Below are 16,499 nucleotides of genomic sequence, written 5' to 3'. Positions count from 1 at the left end.
TGATCTTTGTGCAAAACCTTGTAGTTCCCTGACCATTCACTGGGATTTTTTGAGTTCGGTCAACGTTGTTCTCTGGTCCCAAGTTAGTTTTCTCATTCTGCTGTTTGCCTCTGGTCCTGCTTCTTTGTGTTTCTGCAAGGGTTGAGGAATGCCTTTCTCAAGGGAATAGTTGTACCTCTTTTTCTTTCTTTCCAGTGACTCCTTTCAGTGATTTTATACCCTTCATCAGATGACTCATTGGTTGTTGCTGGACCCCCTAGTCCCTACTGCCAAGTCCACCTAGCACATCGTTTGTTGTCATGGGGTGTTTTCATTTGAATGTAGTGTCATCAGAATAGTAGTTCCTCTGCTACTGATGTTGAGTTCATGAGAAGTACAATGAACAGAGACCGTGTGATTTTTACCAAAGTATGAACAAATAAAGCTTATGGCATATGCTAGCTGCATATTAATTCCTCAGAATATTTTCTTTCCTAATGCCTAATCTGAAATGAAATATTTGTGTATTTGGTCTTGTTATGAAGAGAAATCAGTAATGGACCTTAGCAAAGATCTATGAATGCTTAGAAAGAATGTGCAAAATAGTGTTTAACAGAAGAAAATTTCTTGGCTCTAGGCCGTATTCATATCTGTTATATTTAACTCTGTTGTATTTAACCTTCTGGGTCTTGCATCTTATTCAAACAGGATCCAGCATAATTTTTCTGCTTACATAACTCACAATCTTTGTACTTTTGGTTTGGATGGTAGGCTGTTTTCAATTTGGAGACGAGTAGAATTAAGGAGGAGTGATAAAGAAATTGTCATCCTCCAGTTAATGGTGTCTGTTCTTTTTGTGGTCACTATGGGAAGGTTGTATCATCCTCTTTGACCTCTTAGTTACCTTCCCCCAGTCTCTGGCCAAGATGTAGCTGCCTCTAGACACTGCCTTGTTTTATAAAGGAGTTGAATTTGGGTTTACTGACTTTAAATGAAGTTGGTGGTTGTACTTGCAACCTTCAATAGCATTTCAGTGCAAGTCATTTAGGATGAAGTGGCATACCCAGCCTACTGTGTATAACATAAGATCGTAGTATTGTTCTTTCTCGTAAACACATTCTGTGTATTAAATCTGAAGTTGACAGTTTTACTTTGCTTTTACTTTTGCTTTATATGCCCTCTGAAGATCTTTCCTGAGGATATAATTGAGGTCAATGGATTAAAGAGACTCAGAAGTTGATTAAATGTATGAGTAACAAAGGCATCTGCAATTATTTATTAATCTGCACTTTAAGAGTTAACAGCTCGGGTAACCATAAGGGTGAGAAGGAGCCTGACTGTACTGATGTGCAGTACTTGTAACAGAGTTTTAGCCAGTCCTGAGAATCACCTTATATTATTTCCCTTTATAAATGGGCTACTAAGTTGATAGAATAACGTTCTATTTCCTCGTGACTAAAATTAGTTTTACTTCACAAAAAAATGCAAAATTAGTAGGCCGAATTATACTCAGAGAAACATTAGTTTTCAGTTGATATAGACCTTTATTTTGTCATAAATTTAATTCTCCTGTTACTTTATTGTGTGTTAATATGCAGATAACCAACTTTTATGCCTTTTCATACGTCTCCATTAATATAGCACTGAAAGGCATGATGATTTTACTTTTTGAGGAATCTCAAGGTTGCTTTTCATCATCCGGGGTTTTTTTTTGTTAATGTGTGTTCAGACCAAAACAATGCATGTGTGTGAGTACGAGTCTCTTGACGTCCCAACCAGCTTTTTGCTATGTATCCCACTGCATCTGTTTCCAGATTTTCTTTTTTATTTTCAAAGTTCTGGAAAACAGACCTTTGTGCTTACATAGATGATTGCAAAGGCTTTGCTGCTGATCCGTTATGCACAAAGAGGATACTCACTTGTAAAATTATTAAATTACTTTTCACTTCTACAGTCTGGAAACCATGTTTTTTTCATATTTCTGCTTATATTTTGCATCTTAAGCAGTTGATAAGCCTGTTTCAAAGAATATCGACTGTCCGTTACTTTGATTAAATCACCATTTTGATGATAGTATTCCCTCAGTATCATCAGCTGTTGATAATAATCTAGAAATCATGAGCAAATAATTTGAAATGGAAATCGGTTCTACAATTTTTATTTCATTTAAAGAGATTGCAAGTGTTTTTGTAATTACTGTTCATAGCTACTCAGTTCCAGAAGATTTAGTCATCATTCCTGATGTAACTTGACAGGGGTTTTTTCAGCCATGTGCAAATTCTCTTGTGCTATAACATGGGGAGAACTGTCTAGATTAAATCGATGTGTTGTTATCGTGTCTTGATATGATATTTTTTTCTAGTATCTACAATTCAGTAGTTGATAGATGAGAAGTATTTAAGCAAAACTTGCTCTTAAGTAGAGCTAGTTGTGAACTTCTTAGACAAAGAAGGTTTCACTAAATATGTGAACTCATCTAGACCATCTCCTTTGAATGTAGGGGAGTGACAGGACAGAGGCATGTCTCTGTCCTCATTACCACAGGAAACTTAATTCCCTGGGTTGTTGATTATGCTGGGTAGAGCATTGCCTTCAAAGCTGGCTGGCCTTTGTTTCTGAAGCACAATGGGAAACTGAGACTTCAAGATGTTCTTTCTAGGACAAGAAAACAGCTTCCTGTTCACATCTGTTTTTGAGGAAGAGTCCCATATTGCATAACGAGTTTCACAGGCACAGTGCTGTATGGAAACTTGAAGGCAGTCTTAGATCAGGATTCTCCTTCTTTGGTTGTCAAATCATCATTGTAGATGATACAGTGAAATCCCTAGTTATTTCAGAGTACTTATTGGCTTGCTCTGATGCACTTCCCTATGAACATTTTTTTCTTTACATCAGAAAACCTCAAGCATTCTGGTTGTAATCTGAAAATAACATAGTCAGCAGTTCTCACAACTTCAGATTCTTCTGTCTGCGAATCTTTTTATCTTGTTCACATTCACACTTCTCAGGTGGCTCCTTAGGATCTGAAATCTATATAATAGATACCTTAAGCTTACTGTCTAAATGTAAATTCATTTTTATCAAAAGAAAGGCAGTAAGTATGCAAGGGAGTCTTTGTCTCCTGTACTCCTTGAAAGCTGCTGTGAAGCTTGGTGACAGACATTCCAAAGCCACTTTGTTTTCAGGGTTTGAAATGCGATCCACAGCTCTGAAATTCTCAGATTGTCATAGGACTCAACACTGGCATCGTATGGAAGCTGTGCATCATCAGCCTTCTGTCTCATTGAAAGTTCAGTGCATCAACTTTTATTCTGTGGGCTTTCATCCTTCAGAGGATAAAAGTGCTTTCTAGCTCTGGTAACAATGTGTTTAGGTTCTGACTTAGAACACCTTCCATGTTGAACCCGAATGGGGTTTGGCCCACGTTAGTGTCCCCAGTCTGAAAATCTTGTTGGTATTTGTTTCTTTATAGTTTTCTTGAACCCCCCAAAAACATGCTAGGGAAGTAATTTAGAACAATAGGTTCAGTCTTTAAATATCCTTTGTGTTTCCTTTGTCCATGCACTGATAAATGAAATATTTAGGAATTTGGGATTCTGTTTGTGTTAATCGCTGTCTGGATCTAAATAAAACCAACCTGGTACAGGTTAACATTTTACACATGATGATAAATCCAGGAGAAAATACTAAATGCAAATAATTATCAGAAAACAAAAGGGGCAAATGAAACTGGAAGCGAAGTTAATAACACCTAGAGCCCTGAAGTGGATGGATACTCAGTTCTCTCATGTTGAGAAAATTGGCATTTAAAATCACGAGTCCACTGGTGAGGCACTTTAATGAGCCTGTTACACATGGCTCATTATGACAGCATGTTTTATTAGACCAGCTTACAGTAAGGGAATTTTCAAGCACACCTGTCCTTACTCTGGTTTCAGTAACGCTCCAGAACAATTACTGAAGGAAAGAATTTATTGGGTAATATTGGTGATAGGGGGACAGTTGGACTAGATGATCTTGGAGGTCTTTTCCAACCTTTATGATTCCATGAATAATTTCAAACACTGAAGTGAATAGAATGAAAGGTATCATAAGGGTACTGAAGAGAGATTACGCCAAACTAACCTGCCAGCTGCTGTCTGAAAAGGATGATTGTTAGTAGAGTACACAAGGCCAGGCTTTGGGATTTTTGTTACTTAATGCTGGTCTTTTTAGACTAGGTGTATGCAAATTAAATGTTACGATTGCATTATCTGTTAAGTTTGTAAGTGGGAGAGGTATTAAAGTATTGCATGGGAATAACTGTAAACTTCTCCCTCATAATTTGGTTCCCATCAGAATGAAGCCTCTTAGGTTTCTGGGAAAACAGCTGTGGGACAGATGAAACGAGGTAGGTTGATGTGGTCTGAGTGATGTTCTGGTCTGAGTGGATCCATGTGAACAAAGGAAAGCTAACAAGTTTTTTTTTCTATTGTCTGTTCTTCCAAGTCCAACTTAAAGCTAGAAAGAAAAGCATGCCATTAGGCATTCTCCTTTGGAATCTGTGATAGGATTCTAACAGGGCTGAGGAGAGCTAAGACAGCTGCTCTGAAGCTTCTCTGGTAGACATGCACACAAATTTCTTATGCTGCTGCTGTTTAACTATGGCGAAAGTTGTCTCATTTTCTAGAATGAAGCATCTGTTGATATGAGCCTGTTGTAACTGAAAGGGTGAAATACTCTGACACCTTTTTACAAGGTTGCACATCTTTAGTGCTTTGTCTCTGCCTCCATGCCAGTGAGGGTTTTAAAAGTCTAACTTAAAAGCTGATTAGGCCCTTCAAAAAGCCACTAACATTTTCATTCTCTCTTAGCAGTGCATTCTTTGAGGAGTTGTATACTTAAAATTACTGTTGTCTTTTGTTTAACACTACTATCACTGAACTGCAGAATAGACAAGGTCAGCAGGTCACCTCTAGAAGTTCACCTCTAGTGGTCTAGAAGGTCACCTCTAGAGATCATCTAGTCCAACCATCCTGCTCAAACAGTGTCATCTGGAGCAGGTTGCTGAGAACTCTGTCCCATCGAGCGTCTCCAAGGATGGAGACTGCAGAACCTTGTGGTGCAACTGTCTCCAATATTTGACTAATTTCACACTGAAAAGTTGTTTTCTGTAATCCAATGGAATTTCTTGTGTTTCAGTCTGTGCACATTGCCTCTTGACCTGTCACTGCTCACCACCAAGAAGAGCGTTGGCTCCCACATCTTTACTCCTCCCGTGAGGCATTTATACACATTGATAACATTCCCCCTGAGCCTCCTGTTCTTGGGGCTGAGCAGTCCCAGCTCTCTCAGTCTCTCGTTGTATGAGAGACGTTCCAGTGCCTTCACGATCTTTGTGGTCCTTCACTGGACTTGCTCCAGTAAGTCCATGTCTTTCTGCACTCTTAACTTTCTAATGTTCAGGTAGGGTAGTATGTAAATAGTTCTGATTGTGTGCCTGTAGAGTGTTTTCTGGTGCATATATGAGCTTCTAAGAACACTGCTCTCATTGGTGTCTGCTCCAGTACTTACTGGAACTTACTTACTGGAGTACTTACTTAGAATTGCACGTAGTCAACAGAAACAAAAATCGTGCAAGATTACTTGCTTAGTAATTATTCCCCACTGACTGATACGTGGAACTTCAAATTTGAAAGCTGAAAAGTTTAAATGAAGATGCAACCTTTTATACTAAACCTCATGTACAACTTGTAGCATCCGTTGTTATTTTAGGATAACTAGTTTCTGTTTTGTATATTAGATTTTTAAAATTGGGATTTTTTTCTTGCTTTATTTGAATGGGTGAACAGCTAGTTTGACTACTTTTGGCATGTCTGAACTGCTAGTTAGAGCTGATTAGACACTTAATACTGTTAGAGTATGTTTTAATGCTATTGAACTGGCTGCTACCGAACTCTTCTGAGAATTTTTTAGCTAGTTCTTGTCTGGCTTTTGTGTGAACCAGGTACTTCAAAGGGTGCATTTCAAATCTATTTCTCTGGAAATAGCATCATTTATAATCATTTTTTAGTTCATGTAAAAACATTCAGGACATGACTTTTTTTTTTTAAGTAGAGCAGCAATTTAGTTCTCACGAATTGATGTCAGTAGCTTCATCTATAAATTAAGATACACCTGATTTAAAACTTTCTTTTTTTAATTCTGAAAAAATCACCCTATAAATATAGGGTGCAAAGGGTCGGAATTCTCAATGTGAATATAGCATTGCTTGAATTTTCCTTACACTTACAGATAATTCTGCCTCTATTGAAATAGTTGGGAATTTCAAGCTAACCCCAATAGAATCTAATGATCTAAGCCTCTTTTCCTTGTGGTATTTTATTCTCCAGCGATGTTCCTTGTTCCCATCTAGAAAACAGTGGACTTCAAAGGAACAGGCTAAATGAAAGATGAAGCTAATTTAGAAACTTCTGACCATCATCTACTTCAAGGGACAAAAATTCTCTGCACAAAGAAGCCTGAGATTATCATTGCCATGATCTGTGTGTTTATTGGAAGTGAAAGCCCTATCAGTCTCTACTCTCAAATTAATGCCAAAATATCCCTGAACACGGTCCAGTTCAGGTCTGAGAACAGGCTGTTCAGGGCACAATCAATACCCCTAATAATAACAGGAATAAACAAGAAGGAAGTCACTGCTGTAAATTTCAGTAGACTTTACTACTAATCACGGCTGAGTAAGTGCCTTTTTCCAAATTAATTTCTTCATTGCTAGGAGAGTATTTATTTTAAATTTTCAAGACTATTTATGCTGAACAACAACTGTTCTCTGAGCTTATTAGTTCCAGTTTTCCATTAGTTCCTCGAATTCACTATACTATCTCTTGGAAAGTGAGCACAGAGGAACATTTTGTATTCAGAAGGATGCAAAAGAGTTCTTGTTAGCGACAGCTATGGAACCTGTTACCTGTGGCTTGAGGGTCCATCCAGAGCTACCTTCTTTTCTTGCTGAACAGGAGTCTTAAAGGCTTTGCAGAGGTGCATACTGCCTACTTCTGCTGCTCCCACACACCTTGAGCGGCACAGGCTAGTTCCAGATCAAGCCAAACTTTGGTCTCCCCACATCCTTTTGGAAAGAGATTGTGCTTTGATGTGTCCACTTGGTCTGTATTCTTGGGGGTCTCCTTACTCCCACGTGATCCAGCCAGACTTGTGTTTACCTTTGAATAGGCAGGAGACAAGAAAGAGGGAGAAAGGTTGGCAGAAGGAAATGGGACCGGCAGTTTGGGTTGTCGTACGGGTCTGGAAGCAGCAGGAAGCCAGTTTGAGGCATCACTGAAGACAGGAAGATACAGCTATGTTCCTAGTGAAAAAGAAAATGAGATGTGCTATGTTTTATATAATATAAACATTTTATGAGTGATATAATGGGTATTTGCTTGTTAAAGTATGTGAGCCTGTGTTAAAAACGTCATGTAATTGTAGTCCATGTCAGGTGCTCCAACTCAGCTGCCTCAGAAAGTGTGTTCTTCATGGTTTTTAAATGTCTGGATTCCCATATCTCATCTTTGAAGTTAGCCTGCATTCCAGTGCTTGCAGTATCATTGCAGTTTCTTGAGTGTACTTGAGTTAGCTTGTGCTAGTTCATTTGTATACCGGTAATTTGTGGTACAAGTTTGCTAGGGATTAAGACTGTTGCATCTATGACTACTGCTGCCTGGCACAGCTCTCATGTCCAGCCACTCAGCGTGACAGGGGCTGTGCAGCCTTGTCAAGAAGATGGCTTCATTCATTCTGTTTGCACTAGGTTATGGAGCATTTAAAAGAAGCCTTGCTCAAAGTGAACTCAGTGGTGCCAGCAATGTGGCTGTTCTCTGGTACCTAATCTAGCAAATGTGTTTTTTTTTTTTTTTTGCTACCAAAACCTATAGTGTTTGTGTTTCTCTAGATTATAAAGTAGGCATGATTTGAGTGAAAGAAGAAATTTAGTTTTGCTTGTTTGTCACTGAATGGGGTGGTTATTCTGAAAGTTGCAGGCAGTTATAATCTGAAACGTGCAAGATTTGTCCAGTGTCAAATTAAAATTCTTCTCTGCATGGCTACATGTAACTTTTCAATTAGGTGGTTGTATCTGTGTTATCAGATTTGATGGTGTTTGCTGTAAATGGAATTTAAAACTAACAAAAATGGATGATTTCATTCTTTAGGTTGAACTCCCACCTCCTGATCTTGGCCCAAGCTCTGCACTAAATCAGACACTTAATTTGCTGCGAGAGGTTCTGGCATCTCACGACTCATCGGTTGTTCCACTGGATGCTCGTCAGGCTGACTTTGTGCAGGTATAAGGAAGTTTGACTGCTTTGAGAGAAGGGGAAAAAAAAAGTACATTTAAGTTAGTCTTGGTCCATTAATCTTTTTTGTCTGGTCCTATTTTGGAGCCTTCTACCAAACCTGAGTTTTTAATGTGAATAAGATGGTGACTAACTAAGTGGATAATTGCAGTACAGTATGGAGTGCTACTCTTAACAGTGTCTAAATTCTGTTATCCAATTACTACTCCATTAAGTAAATACTCCATCAAGATCGCACAATTGCCAATTATCTAATGTGGGTTACTCTTCCTCCTGCTAGGTTAGAATCTGTTCTTCTCAGGTTTTTATATTTTCCCCATCACTATGGTAGCTGATCACCTGCTGACAAATCCAGTAGAAAACTGCTTTCACAGTTGGAAACTCTCATTTCTCTTTATTCTGCTTTGGGGAATAAATACATGATAGAGACAGAATGATCTTAGAAGCCCTGTGTGACGTGATTTCCTCCTCCTTCTCTCTCTTTTCTGTGTTTTCTATTTTAGGTTCTATCTTGTGTGCTAGATCCATTGTTACAGATGTGTACTATGTCTGCCAGTAATTTGGGCACAGCTGATATGGCAACCTTTATGGTAAATTCACTTTATATGATGAAGACTACTTTGGCTCTCTTTGAATTCACTGACAAACGTCTAGAAATGTTACAGTTTCAGGTGAGCATAACCAACCCAAATAGAAAATAAACTTATTACTGTTTGTTTGTTTGTTTTTTCTGGACTATAAGTTATGATGTGAACATAGTTATCTTTGATTATGTTGGTTTTGGGTCAATGTTAAATCAAGGAAATGGCATAAGAGGGAGGGGTTCTTGTCAGAGATCATAAGCAAGTACCAGATATCAGAACTGATGATAGTACTCAGCATCTTTATACACAAAATTATTAGAAAAGTTAAGTTTTGTTTTGTTTTAGTTGCAGATAAATCCCTATTGGTGAAAAATTTTCAGTATCCGAATCATTCTAATACTTACCTGCAACTTGAAGCAAATAGTGGTTGAAAGCTCAGTCAAATGTCTGGCTATGTTCATATGGGGTTTTAATATGGTATAGCTGAGGATTACTAATTTAGTGCTTCTTTTTTACCTTTCCTTTCCCATTTGTTTGGTTTCACCTAATGTGCCAGCGTAATTGTTCATATTTGGTACCATTTTGAAATGGAAATGTAGTTTATAAACCATTCACTTGGAAAAACCTAGGCACTGCCCATTTATAGTTTTGCTACATGAACATCTCTGCAATACGTCTCAGGAGAGTTTTGGAGCTTGAGGGCTTCGAAAAAAGTCACAACTTCTTATTTGAAGGCATCAGTCAAGATTGGCTGTGAGACATTTTTCCCTATCTGCTCCTAATTTGAATTTCTAGCACCTTTTAGCATAGAAACAAACAGACAACCCCACCAAACTCTGGGGCATTTTGAATCTCCATTATCAGAGCTTCTTTTTCACAGTAAATGTTTCAATTGATTTATTCTTAAAATAAGCAGTAGAACTGAAGGTTATGCATTTAATATCATTTGCTTTCTTCACACGTTTTACAAATACAGGAATAGATTGAAAAAATTCTTTAAGATTATACCTAAGTAGATTAATAAAGTGGAGGTAGAATGGCATATTATGTAAGAGAAAAAAATTTCATAGAAGAAAAGAACTTCTGAAGACAGTTAAAATCTCCAAACTGAAAGATTATGACTTCCCTCCTAATGTATAAAGAAAAGTACATTTTTCTAATCAATTTTAGAAGGTAAAAATGTGAACTCTTAAAATATCACACAGAAGACTTGCATTTTACTAGAGTTTGATATATTATGAATTTCAGCTTTTCTTTAAGAGAATAGAAATAAACAAACATGGGGTAGTTGTCTGTAAAAAGGAAGTAATAATGTATATATTCCCCAGTCTTCCTGAGACTACTCAAAGGTGATTGCTTCTGCTATGACTGGATTTATTTATTAGGTTTCTCGGCAAAGTGAAGATTATATTCAGAATGTAAAATATATAGAGATATATTTTTGTATTAAGGTAATTAAAGCAAAATTATTAGCTGTAACTTCATTGTCTGTTGTTCTTTCAGTCAACTTTTTTCAAACACACGGCTATCAGTATTGAATGTAGAAGCCTTACTGATCATGTTTGGTTTCAATTTAATTTTCCTTGTGAAAGACTGGCATTTTTTTCCTGTTGTTTATTATAAAGCTTCTATGCTGTTGTCAATATTTTCAAAGAATTATAATAAAAAAAAAGATACAACAATGTATAAGGGTTTTGTTTTTTCTTAATTTTTAGTGCTGCTGAATTTACAAATGCAAAAAAAAAACAGTCTCTTCTGTTACACAGAAAGAATCAGCTCTGTTTTTGTTATTGGCTTCTCATAATATGAAAGATGTAAATGGATAAAGTAATTATGCTGTTTGTACTTGTGCTTTTTCCTTGTTTGTTGATAATTCTCATATTATTTGTGTTTCTAGACCTTTTAACTCCAGACTTAGTTATATTTAATATTCTCATGCACATTTATAAATATCTGACATTTAAATTTCAGATTGAAGCTCATTTAGATACGCTCATAAATGAACAAGCTTCCTACGTCTTAACTAGAGCTGGTCTAAGTTACATATATAACTCCGTGCAGCAACACAAACCAGAACAGGTAAGATTATATACTGGATGTATTCAGACGGTAGGGCATACCTGCCTAGTAGAAGAATTCTGGCACTATTATTTTTACAAATTAATTTTCCTTTGAAAGCAAAAACTCAGTGATACCTGTTGATTTTTCATATGGGACCAGGGCTGTTAGACAAAGGTACCTTGCAAGTACAGGTTTTCCCCATGCTCTGTGTTCTAGCAGGTTTGGGATGCATCAGTCCTTCTGTGCAGCTTATCTGTGTACCATCAACAGGCTCTGCACACCAGAGGCATCCTGTGCATTCTCAGAATAACTGTATAGGTAGTGTAATATCCCTCAGAATGTATTAGAATGAAGCTGGGTCTAAAACACAAGTAGTGACTGTGTGTACCACTTCCATCTAGAATGTATCAGACCTATTGGGTATGTAGCATTCGTTTTTTTTTTTTTCAAGTGCATGCTATTGTACCATACACAAGAGTGGATGCCTTGCATGCATTCGACATTTACTGCATTTTTTGTTCTGTGAAAAAATGTTGGAAGAGTTTAATAGCAATTTGAAATCATGTAGCTTTTTGTCTTTATTCACTGCTCTACCTATTTGAGGACCAAGACAGTGTGATTCTCAGAGTGAAAACATCAGATTTCTTAGGACAAGTTGAAATTCAGAGCCTGGAATTTAGCGTTCGTGTTCTTTTTTCTTTCAAACCACTGTTCATACATGATAGTTATTAATACATCCCCTCTTCCCTGTGCCTAAGATCTTCTGCGAAAAAGGTGAATAATGGTGTTTTCTGGAGAAAGCAGTACTGTGTTACAGAGCTTCATGTGTTTTCTGCGGCCAGTATTTCTACATGAAGTGCCCAAGCTCAACAAATTTTTAGAGAACCATTTGAAGTGCAGAAATAATCTGATTAGTAACTCAGCTTGGTTGCCTATTCGTGACCCTATCTCCTCTTCTAAAACCAGTTTCAAACAGACCAGGGCAGATTGTTTAACAGAATGTGGATAGACTTTCCAGTAGCGGTTTTCTTTCATATCTGTCCTTCTGCCTGGCTGCAGGAGTGAGGTTCTTAGGAGATTTGCTGGGAGGTTAGGCAGCAAGTAATGCCTTGTAAACACAGAAGAGTTACTAGGGAGCAGAGTTGAATTTTGCACGGCCCAGGAACAGATGAAGAGATGGAAGTTGTCCTCCGTAATTCTGGAACACCAAGGGGATTTGGACAGTTGCCAGTTTCGTTTTTATCACAGACCTTGTAGAAAGCATTTTCCTGCATTTTTGTCATTTAATGGTGAAAAAGGAAGAAAAGAACTTGAAAGCACACATGAAAAAGTCAGTATTCCAAGCCTTTGATTCAAGGGTGTGGCGGAATACAAATGAACTGTTACAGCACTTCCGGTATTGGTGTGGTGATTCAGTTTCCAAAAATGTAATATCTTGTAGCAGGACCAAGTAATGATTTAGTACTGAACCGACTGTAGAACTTATAGTTTTTTGTCTTTTTCCTTATGCTAGATTGACTTCTTTTTTCCCCCTTTGATTACTTATTCTTAGGGTCCTCTTTCAAATTTGCCAAGTTTGGATTCCATGTCCCTGAAGGTAGCAATGGTAAGCGTTTTACAATTTCATAATGTAGCAGTGTAGCTGTGACATGGGAAAGAATTCTTTTAATTGTGTTATGTAGTAGACATTCATCTAACAAGCTGTACTCTTTAAGAATAGCTAAGTTACATGTCTGGGAATACTTTCTTCATTTGTAGTAATTTGACCACTTGAAGTAATAAATTCATAAATTATTTATGAGCTGGTAGTAATAGAATATTAATTTCTAAGTCTTGAGAAGCAAAACTTTATTTGTAAGAACGTTATCCCATGAGTCATCTTAAATTGCTAAAAGCAAATACTTAGCTCTAATTAGTTTTAATCATCAAAATTTATTTTTTGCCTGAATGCTTTGAAATATAGGTTCTGCTATCATTTATAATTTTGGTCCTAAGGCTTTGATTTTATGCAAGTATTTCAGCTAAACTCAGAAGTTAGGTGCTGGGCATATGCCGCAGTTAAATATATATTTCTTTAAGCTGAAAGCTGCAATATATTTTAAAACAGATTATTAGCTGCTGTTTTTTCTTAATGTGTGTGAAGGGTATTTTGCATAGAGATTGCAATATCATAGTTCAGTAGACGGTAGCATATGATCTGTCACTCTTCTTGCTTAGCCAAGTTTAGCTTTATTCTGAAAATTTAACTGTAAATAAGGGCCGCTCAGCCAGCAGTGCACACATACACCATGGAAAATGTTCTAGGATAAATCTCGACATCACACAGTGGCTTGAATTTCAGGGAGGGGAAAGGCTGTTTTTTTTTTTTTGATTAAGAAATGGGTCTTTTAAAAAACTGTATGTTGAATCCCTTCTCATTGTGTCAGTATAGCCTGTTTTTCCTCCATTAAAGCTCTAAACCTGCGAATCCTAAGCTCCTTGGAAGAACAGAGCTCTGGCACAGAGCCCTCGGTGGTTTACTCAGATCAGCATGCATTCTTACCAATATTTATACATTTTGCATTTAAAATATCTTCAACTTATCACAGCCTTGTTGACCTACAAGAAATTTAAAGACTGCAGCTTGGAGACCATCTTTTTAAATTGCATATATATTACCGATTTATAGTCATACATAATAATTCTACTTGAAAAGTTAGAAAAGAATACAACTCTTATTTTCTTCATAACTTTGTTTAATGTATGCTTATGTGAACACACTTGAACTGGAATGGAACCCAGTATGCTGAAATTAAACCCACATAAATCCCATCTGTCAATGTAGTCTGCTTAGAATTTTAACCATAGGAGGGAGGGAATACTTACAGGTAGGTTCACTGCCTCCCAGCTTAACAGAAAATCAGAGCGCTGTGGTATTTTTCACTGTTATGTGGGGCAGGAGAAGTAAGCCTGGAAGCAGTTCATGGAGCCTGAAGTAGGTCCCTTGGTCTTGTTTCTCCCAGCATAACTGCTCATTAGATTATTTAGCAGTGGCTTCATGTAAAAAAATAGGAAATAAACATGTCTAACTTGGACAGGCTAGATTTTAAAGGTCTTTTCCAACCGAAGTGATTCTGTGATTATTTCTGCACTGAACAGAGTAGTTCTGATCTTCAATGGTGATCTTCAGTATGCGCCAGCTACATAGAAAACAAGGGTAGTTATGGAAGCCGCTTTCTCATTTTTTGCCCCTCCATCTGTACTCCTCAGAGTCAGAAACTTGAAATATTGGTGACAGAGGTGCTGAAATTAGACGTTTAGTTTTGATAATATATTAAGCTCCGCCTTAAATATTTGTATATTATGTTAGCTTTGGTTTTAAATACATAAAAATAGAAAATTGTATGAAGTGAGAAAATGCCATTTTAAAGTAGTCGTTTTTCAGAGATCTGTATTTTTATCTATCCGCATGTAACGGCAAGTTCTTTGTATGTTGATCTCATATTCTTTTTCCCACCCCTAGGCTCAGTTTGATCGCTATCTGTCTGCTCCAGATAGTCTGTTAATGTCCCAGCTGAATTTCCTTCTGAGTGCCACTGTGAAGTAAGTATCTTAACTTCAAATTTCTATTATGCCTGTATAATAATCAGAAAGATGAATTTGATTAGGTTTCAGCGGATCATGATGAGAATTCAAGTTATCAGCTGTAATCACATTTGCATTGTACTTCAGTTCACAATTCAATTTTGTTTTGATCGTCCTCTATTTGAACAAACAGGAATATGTAATTTTGTAACTTTCTGAAGTAGTTACTCTTGATTTAACAGACACTATCAAAATGAATTACCTATTTTGAACGTGTTATGCTGTGTCAGCATTCTTTGTCAATTTAGTCGTAAATTGTTTTAGAACTATTTTTTAAGCATTCCAAAGATAGATGAAATATTTATTTCTCTGCTCAAGATTTCTTTTATCTCCACTGCTCCATCAAGTCTAAAATTATCAAATTTGTTGTCTTTACTATAAAGTATTGACATTGTGCCATTGAATATTGTGCTGAAATTACTTTTACATGTTTTTTAGTGATTTTTTCCTTTGAAGTATAGAAGTGAGAACTTTGTTATGTATCTCTTCTCTTGTTTCGTGAATATGTTGTATAATAAGACAAGTAAGGGCCAACTGAACCGTAAGGCTAGGGAAAATGCCAAGAACTTATTTCCAATTAAATGTGAACCATATGAAGACAATTTGTAGTACTTAAATTCAGAGAATTGTATGCTGCACTAATCCAAAAGCTTTCTTGACGTTATTTTTCGTGTTTTTGTCAAGAATGGAGGTTACAGAACATACGAGAAATTGTGACTAGCATGTCACATTTTGATGTAATGTTCTTAACATTTGTATTCTCATTACTACTACCTGTTCTCCAAATGGGGTTGTGTTATGGCAGCTTGTGATTAAAAAAAAGTGACATGTTAAGGGAAAAAATACTTACTGCTGAGACCTTGCTGCTCAGGTTCTCCTCATGCAGAGACTTCCAGTTTCATGCCACATGCCTGGTGCATGGCTTGGCCTGGGGGACATTTTTTTCATCAGTTTGTTGGGTCTCTCTGCTAGGGTCAGGGTTCCAACAGCTCAGCCAGCAGAGCTGATTCTCTTGTGTAAGAGTTGCCCTGCGCTGGTACAGGTCAAACAGGGCAGCTTGAGCAGTAATGTAACAGAAGCACTGGAACTTCCACTTCTTGGTGTCAAGCTCTTAAACCTGTATTTTGGCTCTTGATATACTTTTTTTAATGTAGGTCTCATTAACAGTCATACTAGATGAATTTGGAAAGCTTCTATTTTGCATTGCTAACACAAAACCTATTTTTAGAGGCAGATTTTATGCTACCATAAAGACTCAGGCACACGGTGAAATTACCTTGACTTAATCATTTCTTTCTATCAGATGAACCAAGGTAAACTGGTCATGTATACACTCTTAGACTTATCCCCTTTATGAGCCTTTTAAACCTCTCTTAATGTGAATTTGGTTTAAATTGTGCTATCTTGTAACAGTGGGCAGCTGAGAGGTGAGTGAGGAGCTTATGTGAGGATGATTGCTATAGCTGCTACAGCTCAGCCTACAAAGGAGTTTATTAACCTCCTGTAACAACGTTATAGGTTAGCTTCTGCACAGAATTAATAATAAAAACTTTCAAAGATACATATTTACATAGATGGATGCTTGTAGGATTCAGTATTCAGTATTTTCTGTAGTAAATAAACCCGCAAAACTCTGAAGTTTCTCACAATTCAAGTAAAACATTCAACCAATGCTATCATTTTTAATGATTTCAGTAGTGCAAATTTTCAAGCTAGTTTTGCAGATATTTGTGGTCCATTTTGAAGACTTCTTCCTTGAAGTCACATAATTGTAATCTCCTGTTTCAGTTGTTGAGCTGGAGCCCGACGGTTCAATTCTCAAAACCATACCACATGCTTTTGTTAAGGGAATGTTATATACTCAGTGGCAAAATAATTTAAGCTTTATGACCATGAAGAGCATTCCCTCCAACATTTG

General features: G+C 37.0%; 1 protein-coding gene across 2 annotated transcripts in view; it reads left to right on the top strand.

Moving 5' to 3' along the window:
* COG6 (component of oligomeric golgi complex 6) overlaps positions 1 to 16,499 on the top strand; it is a 52,303-nt gene that overhangs the window by 32,327 nt on the left and 3,477 nt on the right. For both annotated transcript variants that reach the window (XM_080555774.1, XM_080555775.1), the window contains exons 14-18: positions 8,169 to 8,300; positions 8,816 to 8,983; positions 10,868 to 10,975; positions 12,510 to 12,563; positions 14,460 to 14,539. In XM_080555774.1, the coding sequence (XP_080411900.1) occupies positions 8,169 to 8,300; positions 8,816 to 8,983; positions 10,868 to 10,975; positions 12,510 to 12,563; positions 14,460 to 14,539 (542 nt within the window). The remainder of the gene's footprint in view (positions 1 to 8,168; positions 8,301 to 8,815; positions 8,984 to 10,867; positions 10,976 to 12,509; positions 12,564 to 14,459; positions 14,540 to 16,499) is intronic.

The sequence above is a fragment of the Anser brachyrhynchus genome (assembly GCF_964034855.1).
Source record: "Anser brachyrhynchus genome assembly, chromosome: 1".
Taxonomy (NCBI): Eukaryota; Metazoa; Chordata; class Aves; order Anseriformes; family Anatidae; genus Anser; species Anser brachyrhynchus.
This window is presented reverse-complemented; position numbering and strand designations above follow the sequence as displayed.